At 34.7% G+C, this 12,106-nt stretch overlaps 1 protein-coding gene across 1 annotated transcript; it reads left to right on the forward strand.

Annotated features, from left to right (window-relative positions):
• The first annotated feature begins 3,454 nt into the window (after window positions 1-3,454).
• Window positions 3,455-4,234, forward strand: LOC142620634 (secreted RxLR effector protein 161-like). The gene has a single exon (XM_075793974.1). The coding sequence runs from the start codon at window positions 3,455-3,457 to the stop codon at window positions 4,232-4,234; it is 780 nt and encodes a 259-aa protein (XP_075650089.1).
• Window positions 4,235-12,106: the final 7,872 nt, after the last annotated feature.

Consider the following 12,106-nt stretch of genomic DNA (forward strand, 5'->3'; position numbering starts at 1 on the left):
AAAAGGCTTAAAGCATGGATTATGCAAAGCAAGTGATCCTAATCCAACCACTCAGCCTCAAAAGAAGGAAAATGACGATTATAAATGTGACTTCTATAAAAAGTCGGGACATTTTAAGAAAGATTTCCCACAACGTAGGCAATGGTTTGAAAGAAAAGGTAAATCTTTAATTAAAGGTTATATTTATGTATGTTTCGAATCAAACCTAACTAAAGTTCCTTCTAATACTTGGTGGCTTGATTCTGGGGCTACTACTCATATTTCAAATACGATGTAGGGATTTCTTTTAATCCAGACCATAAATCTAAATGAGAATTTTGTATTGATGGGAAATTAGGTCAAAGCACCAATTGAAGCAATTGATACTTATCGTTTATTCTTAACACATAGATTTGTTTTAAACATTTTATGTTCCTTCTCTTTATAGAAATTTAGTCTCTTTGCCTAAACTTGATCTTGATGGATTTTTCACAAAATTTGGGAATAAAAATTTTACTTTATTTAAGAATACTTTTTTGGTTAATTCTGGTATTCATTCAGATGGTTTGTACAAATTTAATCTTCATGATGAATTTGCTGAAACCCTTCTCACCTTACATCGTAGTATTGGTACTAAACGTAGCCTAATTAATGAAAATTCCTCAAATTTATGGCATAAAAGGCTGGGACACATTTCCAGAGAAAGGTTAGAGAGACTAGTAAAAGATGGCATTCTCCCAAACCTAGATTTTACTAATCTTGGTGTGTGTGTGTTAGGGGTGTAATCGGTTCAGTTCGGTCGGTTTGAAGTGCGATTTTTCCATTGAACCAAACTTTCGATTTTACCAAATTTGGTACTGACACTGAACCAAAAAGGAGGAACACCAACACCAAACTGACTGGATTTCAATCAGTTCGGTTCAGTCTATTTTCGGTTGCTTCCAATTTTTTAGAACCAAATAGATCAAAGATTTAAAAAAAAAAAAAAAATCTATTTCTCTTTACTTTCCCACATTTTCTCAGCACCCAAACACTAAGCAAACAAACAAAAAACTCAAAATCATATATATAATCAGAAAACATACCAAAATAACAAAAAATATATATATTTCTTTTGCTTTCCCACATTTTCTCACCACCCAACATCAAACAAGTAGCAAACACACACAAAAAAAAAAAAAAAAAAAAAAAAAAGAGGAGAAGCACTAAAGTAGTGTGCTAGTCCATATGTGTTTTGTTGGATAAATTTTCTAACCTTCCAAACAAGAGGGACTGTGGGGAGGCGGCAATAGAGGCAGAGATCGTGAGAGAGAGGGACCGGAGAGTGAAGTGTGCTGTCGTCAATGAGAGGGAGTACCGGTAGGCGCATTAGAGGGGGTTGGGGCGATCGGTGGGGGAGGAGCCAGAGGCAAGGTTGATGGAGCGGAGGAAGGCAACAAAGGAGTGGCGAATGGAGTTGGAGCCAAAGAGGGAGTTAATGGCTTTGAGGTGGGAGCGGGAGCATGAGATGGTGTAGAAAAAGTCGGAGAGCCTGTGCGAGAGCCGAGGTGGCTAGCAAGGTGAGAAGCATGAGAGTCACCAAAGTAGAGGAAGCCATTGTTGTGAGAAAACAGAGGAACCTCTACAAAGAACAGAGAGAGTGAGAGTGAGAATGAGAGTGAAAAGTGTGGCTGGGTAGGGTTTTCTAACTTTTATTTTTATAGTTTAATTAGGTTAATAGAAATTTACTTAGTTTAATCATAATTAGTTAATCCAATGGGTTTTAACTTTTAAATAACAATGTTTAAATAGAAAGATATTAAAGAATCATAGAATGAAGAGGCCGAATTTGATCTGATTTTATCACAATATATATATATATATATATATATATATATATATATATATATATATATATATATATATATAAAAATGCCCAAATGGGCCTAATGTTTTAAAATAAAATGAAAGGGCTAGAGCCCCAACTAATGTGCAAACTAGAGGCCCACTTTTTTTAAAAAAAAATTAATAATAACTAACAGAGGCCCAAATTGCAAATATATATAGACTTTATATTAAAAATTTTATGTAAAATATATTATAATATGTTCGGTTCGGTTTCGGTCAGTTTGGTGTATTCAAACCTAAAACTGAAATCGAAACCGAAACCGAACTGAAATTTTGGCAACAATTCAGTCGGTTTTGACCGGTTTGTTCGGTTCATCGTTTTATTGCACACCCCTAGTGTGTGTGGATTGTATTAAGGGCAAACAAACCAAACACACTAAGAAAAGTGCCACAAGAAGTATAGAGCTTCTTGAAATTATCCATACAGACATTTGTGGGCCTTTTGATGCTCCATCATAGTACGAGAATTATGGAAACCGGTAATGTCAGATTCATTGAAAATGGTGAAATTAGTGAGAGTGATTATCTACGAAATGTGGACATGCAAGAAGTTAGGGTACAAGTTCCACTACATAGCTTCAAATGAAATTGTTGTTCCAACAATTGTTGAACAGCCAAACAATGTTGAACAAGAAATTAATGAACCACTACTCTATAATGAGATGCTCACCAATGAACAGGTGGTAGAAGAATCACAAGAAATAGCATTAAGAAGATCTCAAAGAGAAAGAAAGTCTGCCATTTCTGATAATTATATGATTTATCTACATGAATCTGATTTTGATGTAGGAACAAGTAAGGATCCAGTTTCATTTTCACAAGCCATAAAAAGTGTTGATTCTATTAAATGGACAGATGCCATGAAAGATGAAATGAAATCAATGGACCAAAATAAAGTCTAGGATCTCATCGAATTTCCTAAAGGATACACGAAAGTTGGTAGTAAGTGGGTCTTTAAGACCAATCGTGGCTCTAAAGGCAATATCAAACGATTTAAAGCTAAACTAGTGGCCGAAGGTTTCACTCAGATGAAGACATTGATTACCAAGAGACCTTCTCCCCTGTCCAAGAATGACTCACTTAGAATCATTTTAGCATTGGTAGCTCATTATGATTTGGAGTTGCACCAAATGGATGTAAAAATTGCTTTCTTGAATGGGAGTTTAGAAGAGGATGTCTATATGGACCAACCTAAAGCTTTCTCCATTAGGAGTAAGGAACACTTAGCTTGCAAACTTAAGAAGTCAATATACGGACTTAAACAAGCTTCGCGAAATGGTATCTTTAGTTTAATGATACCATTACATCTTTTAGATTTAAGGAAAATATTGTTGATCGGTGTATTTATCTAAAGGTTCGTGGGAGTAAGTTTATATTTTTAATTTTGTATGTTAATGATATTTCGCTTGCTAGTAGTGATCTTGGCTTATTGCATGAAACCTAGAAGTTTCTCTTTAAGAACTTTGAAATGAAAGATATGGGTGAGGCAACTTATGTGATAGGAATAGAAATATTCTAAGATAGATCATGTGGACTGTTAGGGTTGTCTTAGAAAGCATATATTGAAAGAGTTCTAGAGATATTTAATATGGAGAAATGTTCTACTGGGGTTGCCCCAATTCAAAAAAAGGATAAATTCAGCCTTATGCAATGCCCACAAAATGAATGGGAGCGGAAACAATTGGGAGGAATTCCTTATGCTTCTACAATAGGAAGTTTAATGTATACCCAAACATGTACAAGGCCCAACATCAGCTTTGCAATTGGTATGCTAGGAAAATACCAAAGCAATCCAAGATTGGATCATTGGAAAGCTGCAAAGAAAGTGATGAGGTACTTACAAGGCACAAAGGATTACATGCTCACATTTAAAAGATCTGATAATCTTGAGGTGATTGGTTACTCAGATTCAAATTTTGGTGGATGTTTTGATAGTAGAAAGTCCACTTTTATTTATTTGTTCATATTAGGTGGAGGAGCAATATCATGGAAAAGTTCAAAGCAAACTATCACTGCTACATCCACTATAAAAGCTAAATTTGTGACATGCTTTGAGGCCACAGTTCATGGATTGTGGTTGCGTGATTTTATCTCAAGACTTGGAATTGTTAACTCTATTTCCGAGCCACTGAGAATTTATTGTGATAATTCTATAGCTGTGTTTTTCTCAAAAAACGATAAGTATTCTAATGTTGCGAAACACATGGAATTGAAATACCTTACTGTTAAAGAAGAAGTTCAAAAACAACGAGTGTCAATAGAACACATAAGCACACAACTTATGATTGTAGATCCATTGACAAAGGGGTTACCTCCTAAGACATTTAAGGAACATGTTGATCAAATGGGTCTTGAACGTAGAACATAATGGTTGCTATTTTAAATTACTTTATGCTTTTGACACTTGGAGATCTCATTAAATGTGTTTCGGATTATTCATGTTTTATTTTATGTACATACATATATGATAATGAATGAATAATAACAGGAATAATCTCTAACAAAAGAGACATTATTGTTGGACCTTTTAAGTCACTTCTTATTGATAGGCTATATTAAGCAGGTTGCTAGTGTTATAGTACATGGAAGGAACAATGTCCTATAATGATATGGAACCGCCATGACTTGCATTAGTGGGTTGTTCAATTATTATGATGACCAATTTAAAGTAAGAGGATACGTATCATTGTGCACCTAATAGTTAATCTTATTAAGCCTTAACATAAGTTATCATATGGGCCAAGTGGGAGAATGTAAGAATAAATTGTCCCATTTGATAACATATCCATTTGATAACTTCATATATGTTATGGTTTAATAAGAAGTTACATGTCCTTAAAACATTAGTTAATGGAGAAGTAAGTTTCCAAAGTAACTCCAACTTTGATGGGCAAGTGGAGGTTATAGATACAAGGAATTTGGTCATCTCTCTACCTATAAAAGAGACATTCAGCTACCCCAGCAAATACAATGAATAGTGAAAGAGAAAAGAGGGTCAAGAGAGAGAAACCGATCCTATGAGAATTACGTGTCTTTTATACTAAGACTTGATTTTAATAAAAGTTCAGCAATGGATCAAGGTAAGCTCTATAAGTGATTTGTGTAGTTGTATAATCATGATAGTTCAAGATCCTAGAATTTATATTATGGTTGTTTATAATCTAACAACATAAAGAAAACATTTACATGACATTCCTACTAAAGTTTGTTGTTGTAGCAATAACTGAAACAAAAGGCAACAGAAAGTGAAAGCAAATTTAATAGTAGACGTAATAAAAATATATAGCAAATAATTATGCGGTTATGTTAACAATATAATTAAATATTTGTGAGTCTATTTAAACAGTATATTAGTATGCTATATTATATCATTTCTACTAATTTAGATTTCCTATCCTCTTAATAGCATGTGATATAACTAATTCTCAAATTTAATATTCTACCTAATAAGTATTATACATTAACTATAAATACAAGAGATTAAATTCAGTAAAGATGTGGTATAAAACCCATGCTTTATTCCCTCCAATTCTAATACATCACATCATTTTATCACATATTTTAGAATAAGCACAACTACACCCAATCAATTCTAATACCCATATATAAATCCAATAAAATCGTGAGTTTATTGAAATGTTATTAAGTGTGGTAAGATGTATTGAATTTTAAGTAAAATGCTAATAAGATAATCTCTTATTAGATAGTATAAAATATGAGTTTTACACCTCATCCTTACTAAATTTGAACTCTAAAAACAAATTGTTACAAAATATTAATTTTCATATGAACTGATAATGTACTCAAACATCACACAGGACATCTACTAATATGGCGAAAATAGCCAAATAGCACATTTTTGTAAACTATGTTGCAATTTACCATTGTTTCACAAATATGAGGGATCTACCACTTTTTGGGTACTCAAGATTGGCAAAATCGAGTTTTTCATGGTACTCAAGTTCCATGAACTCGAGTACCATAAAAAATTTTGAAAATTTTTCAAAGTATATTTTTTCAAAGAACTCAAGTTCCAAAAACTCATGTTTCAAAAAAGTGGTAGATCCCTACATATTTCCAAAACAGTGGTAGATCACTAATTTTTTTTGCTAAATAGTGGTAGTGGGCCATTTTCGCGTTAAACCGATTTTGTGTGCATGTACTCTGTGGCTGCCAATGGTGAGTACAAATTACTATTCCTTACTTCGAGGAATAGAGTGGCAATCTTTTAGAATATATAGAGATCAATGGTCAATGTTGAAGGTATGATGATGTCTCTTGTAGATTGTAGAATCAATTGAAATTGCAAAAATTCACGTCACTTGGAGTATTCAAGTCTCTTGTAACCCTATTGTCCTTGTTCTTTCTCCTTTGCTTCCTCTCTCACTAAAGTATTTTTCAACTTCTTTAATTTTAAATATCCTAATCAAATTTAATTTATTAGTTTCATTATATCATGTTATTTTTCAAAATACTGAACTAATATCCTAAATCAAGATGCTGAAATGATCAGCAATTCCATTCCTTAATAAGTTAATATGATTTTTTTTTTTAAAATCAAAAAAAAAATATGATTTTAAAAATAGAGATGTTTGTGGCATGGTGACCACTAGTAATGTTAGGTTTTTTTTTTTTAAATGACTCCTTTATGTGTAGCTTTGGGCCTTATTTGTCCATTTGTGCAAAGCTCGTGAGTAGGTTTAGACTTTAGAACCAAATTCATACAAGGAATTAATATTTTTCCAGTTGTGCGTGTGTTAAAATTAATTATATTAATACTAGATTTATTCCGATAAAAATAATATATTGTTCGATGTTGATTTTACTAGGCTTGTGAAAGCCTTTTTACTCTCACTAGTGACTAGCTGCCTAGCGTTTCAATGAAGGAGTTAGCTAGAGTTACTGGTTTCTCAAAAAATGAATTGATTTTTGAAAATTTTCCAACTTTGGTAAATGTCTCGAAGTGAATTGTAAGGCCTTTTCATGTTAGTTTTCTAAATTTTTAGGAATAATTACACTTTATCCACCTGTGGTTTGCCTCTAATTTGATTTGTCTACCCGTGGTTTCAATTTTGACACTTTACCCACCTGTGATTCCCTCTATTACTAATCTGTAACCCACCTCTCCTTCAGTCGTTACTCTAACACATAATATGTAAAAAACAAAAGCCCAAACAGATCAAAACACTCCTCACTCCCATCCAACTTTCTCACCAAAACTCACTCCCAAAACACTTTTACAATGCAATGCGCTTGAGACTCTAAACCAAGAACCATTTGGGCTCGTGCAAGTAACCCAAGGAAGGAGGAGCTTTGATTCTGGGTTCATCTGTTACTTGGGTGAGTTCATTATGCAATAATTATATTTTTGATTTTTTGTATTTGATCTGTTTGTTTTCTCTTGATTATGGGTTCATTTGTTGCTTGGGTGAGCTTCAAGTTTTGGTTTTTTACTTTCATATGCTCTGTCCATATGCTCTGTTCATCTGATTTTTTGAAACCTAGGGTGTTAAATTCTTTCTTCGAAATTGGGTTTTTGCTTAACCATGGAACTGGTAGTGCTTATGATCTAGTTCTAGTGTAGAGAATGGTCATATCAATTTCATCAAATTGAGTTTTTGAATGCTATGTTTCAATGTAAGGAAGTACAACCTTTTCAAACCAAATGTGAAATCATGCCAACATATATACTCTAATTTTCAAACCAAATGTGATGGAAATTTTTGTTCCAATTACATCCATTTTGAGTCACCAGCGAAAGAATATGCTTGTCATAAAAAAAATGAAAAAAAAAGGGGGGGCAATGCAGACAGGTTCAATTCTAAACTATACTTTCTCATGAAATTGGGTTTTTGCTTATATTCTTTAATGTGGAGCTGCTAGACCATAAGATTAGGCTTCCTTCATCAATGTGGGGCTCCATTAATTATTGTTTCTCATGATTTTGCAATAGTATTGATTATTGCTTTTCTGCTTTCCCTTTCCATGGGTTTGTCTCCCAAAAACAAAACAAAAACTTTTAATAATATTTTATGTTTCTGTGATGTGCTTGTGTGGACCACAGGACCACATGATACTTTTCCACAAGCAAGCCCATCTCATACTTTATTCTATTGTATTTTATATGCAGATGGCTAACTTGACATTCAATTTTGAGATTCATCATGGTGGCCAGTTTATGTGGAACTTAGATTTGGTATATTTAAGAGGTAGTACTTCTTTTATTGATGAGGTTGACCAAGATAAACTTAGTTATTTTGAAATACAAGATATTTGTTCTGATTTAGGGGCATTTAGTACAAGTAGATTTCATTATCTTATTCCTGGAGGTAATTTGGCGCAAGGGTTAAGGCTTATAAATGGAGATGATGATGTGGTTTATATGTGTGAGATTCATACTGCATGGCCTACAGATAAGATAACACTATATGTTGAGGGTGGTGAGGAGCCACTTGCAGTTGAACAACCATTTGCTAATGAGGAAGTAGCAAATGATGATGCTATGCATGAGGCACCTCAGAATGGTGATGATATGCATGAGGTGGGTCAGAACGATGATGATGTGCATGATGTGCTTGAGATGCATGAAGGAGGTAATGTGGATGCTGAAGGAGGTGGTGGACAAGATTTTGATTGGTTGAAGGTAGGGTTTGAGGGGCCAGATTTTGATGATGATGTATTTGGAAATGTAGATGATGGACCATCTATACATGATGGAGTTAGTGTCATTGCAGGAGCCCCACATAGGCCCTTTAAGGATCTACCTGTGTATACAGCCCCACATAGAACTTGATTACTGGGGATGAACAGCTGCAATATGGGAAGCTTAGGGATTATGCAAAGATGATAAGATTGAATGATAAAGGAAGTAGGGTTATTTTGCCAACTGAAATGGAAGATAAAAATGCACAGCCCAAATTTAAGAGAATGTATATCAGGTATAATGCACAAAAAGTTGGTTTTTTGGGAGGTTGTAGACCAATCATTGGTTTAGATGGGTGCCACCTAAAAGGGAGATTTGGGGGGCAAATACTTTCTGCCACAACTAGAGATGCAAATGATAACATTTTCCCAATTGCATTTGTTGTTGTTGAGCAAGAGAACAAAGATTCATGGGTATGATTTTTGCAACAATTTTCAGATGACATTAGGAATCCAGAGCAACTTACTTTGGTCTTCATCACTAATAGACAAAAGGTATGACATACAATTGTACTAACATACTTAACCCACAAATTTAAAGTTCAATAACACATGCCTCAATTCATTTCAACATGTTTAACTAACATATTTACTTGATCTGTTTTGTATATTAATTAGGGCCTTATACCTGCAATTGAGATGTTGTTCCCAACTTGTGAGCATAGGTATTGTGTGAAGCATATCTATAATAATTTTAAAGTGGATCATAAGGGCTTGCAGTTGAAGTATGCACTGAGGAGATGTGTTGGAGCCACAACAATCAGGGAGTTTGAGAGAAGAATGCAGGAACTGAAGGATTTGGATGTTAAGGCATGGAAGTATCTTGCTGAAATCAACCCTACACAATGGTTTAAGTCTCACTTTAGTAGTAGAGCTTTGTGTGACTGTTTAGCTAATAACTTGTGTGAGTCTTTTAATGCCATGATCTTAGAAGCTAGGGACCAATTTTAGCAATGTTGGAGTGGATCAGAGTTAGGCTCATGACCAAACAATACAAAAAGATGAAAGGTATAGCAAAATTCACTGGAAAGGTGTGTCCTAATATTCAAGACAAATTAGAGAAGTTAAAACTTCAATCTATACCTTTCAGTGCTACTCCAACAAGCAGCTTCATGTATGAGGTTGATTATGGTCGTGAAAGACATGTGGTTGACTTGGTTAGGAAAGGATGCAACTGTAGGATTTGGGATTTGACAGGTTTTCATTGCAAACATGGGATCTCTGCTATTGTTAAGAACGTGGAGAAGGTGGAGGACTATGTGCCTCCTTGTTACTTGAAAGAGACATTTGTTGAAACTTACAAAGAGATAATACAGCCAATGCCTGGCCAGTCTGAGTGGGTTGAGTCATGTTACTCCTCATCTGTATAAACCACCCGACAGACCACCAAAGCAAAGAAAAAGAGATCCGGAAGAGCCAAGGAACCCTTATAGAGTTTCTAAGATGAACAAGACAATCAAGTGTGGGAAGTGCCAGAAAGAAGGACATAATGCAAGAGGATGCAAAGCAAGCATCACTGGTAAAACTCCATGGCAGAGAAGAGATAGACTTGCTAAATCAAAAGTTGTAAGTATTTCCATGCTTTGAACTATATTCATTTCCTCATATATTTCATGTGTATGTAACTTGTACAATCCTCTTTGCGGGCATAAGGCAATAAATCTACAAAAACAGAACAAACTGTAACACCTCAAACTGCATCTCAACCACCAAGTACTGCATCTCATCCTGCATACAGAGCTTTTGGTCAAACTGCATCTCATCCTGCACCAAACAATAGATCTGAGGTAGCAACTCAACCTCCAACTACATCTAGGGCCAACTGGTTCTCTTCATCCTCACAACCGAGCTTCCATGCCACTAAAGAGACATGGGATTCTTTACCATCTCAGGCACCTCTAATTCTTCTTCTTTTTTTTTTTTTCCTCTTACTTGCTATTGTTGGACCATCTTGCTAACTACTGGATTTTGGTTATGCAGCCAAGTGCATCTGTAAGCACTAGTGGTGTACTAAGTCAAGGAAGTGGTGGTGCTGCTGCTACTAGGGGGTTTAAAGGCAGAAAGTTTGGTGTATCAAGGCCAACAAAGTTTCAACCAGTTGATGGATAAGGCAAGAAGGCTGCTGGAAAGGGCACCAAAAGCAGTAAATGAAGATGGAAGATGTTAAAGTTTCAACCATTTTTTTTGTTATAGCTCCCACTTTTTTTGTTATAGTTCCCACGCTTAATGTAACTAGTATTTGCTTAACCATGGTCAAGCGTCAAAAATAATATTGGCAATTTTGGTTGGAAGATGTTTATGTCTGATGTGTGGTGGACTCTTAGTTGGGTTTTGGTTGTAAATCTGTCTACATGTGACGTAAAGTCACAATGACGGCCTTCACTTTTATTAATGTTAATGTGCATTGATACAAGATAAAGTATTTTTTTATGTTGTGCTTGTCTTTACTTTTGGTGGATTTACACAGGACTATGTGTTTTGCTTGTCTTGTGCTTTTGGTGGATTTACACAGGTGTATGTATTCACACAGCAAATCATGTGTATGTGTAAAACATGTTCCATTTATGGACAAGTGTAGCATAGAAACAAAATGAATATATATTAATCTACTTTGTGGCAATATATGGATCCATTTATGGGCAGGAAAACAACATGTTCCATTTATGGGCAAGTGCACATTGGCACAACAAATCTTGTTCCATGTTCCATATATATTCCATTTATGGGCAGGGTAAGTGTGCATTGACACAGCAAACAACATGTTCCATGTTTTATATATTAATCTTACATTGACACAGGTGTATGTATTGAACCAAAATGAATATATAATAACATGTTCCATTCATGTTATTAATATTTCCACATAACACTTTGTGCCAATATATATCAATCCCAGAATGAAGTAAAAAAAAAAATTATACTACAGAATATTTGCACAAAAACAACACTTTCCATTTCAGGAGATAGATACAATAATCAAGGACTTTGTATTTCAATTACCCAATCACATTTCAACATCACCCCCCCCCCCCCAAGCATCATGGCAGATTAAGGTTCCTCAAATTTACATTGTTGTTCACTGAGGCAAAACACAACAACATTACAAAAATTAAAAATAACCATGACAAAACTAGTGCCACCTTGTACAATCTCTCACTCTCTCTAACCCTCTTTTCTCCCTAGCTTCTACATAAAGCTCATGAACTTCTCTTTCCCTTCGGTTAGATCATTCTTCCATTTTTCTAGTTGTCATTTCTCTCTGATTTGCAAGCTACAGTTCATTCTCAAGCATACTTATCCTTTCACAGACAAGTGGGGCAATTTCACTCTTACAAGTTTCGTTATCCACCCACTAAAAGAAGCCACATTTGGGACCAACCTAATCATTACAATTACAACAATTAATTTCACAGTTCACAATTAATCACAACAAATAATTCAATTCAATTCAAATACAACAATGGAATTGTTTCTTACATTATATTGACTACAACCGAGGGATCTTCTTCCATAGTTACCAGCTTTTCGACTTGTTCTT

The sequence above is a fragment of the Castanea sativa genome, chromosome 12 (genome assembly GCF_040712315.1).
Source record: "Castanea sativa cultivar Marrone di Chiusa Pesio chromosome 12, ASM4071231v1".
Lineage (NCBI taxonomy): Eukaryota > Viridiplantae > Streptophyta > Magnoliopsida > Fagales > Fagaceae > Castanea > Castanea sativa.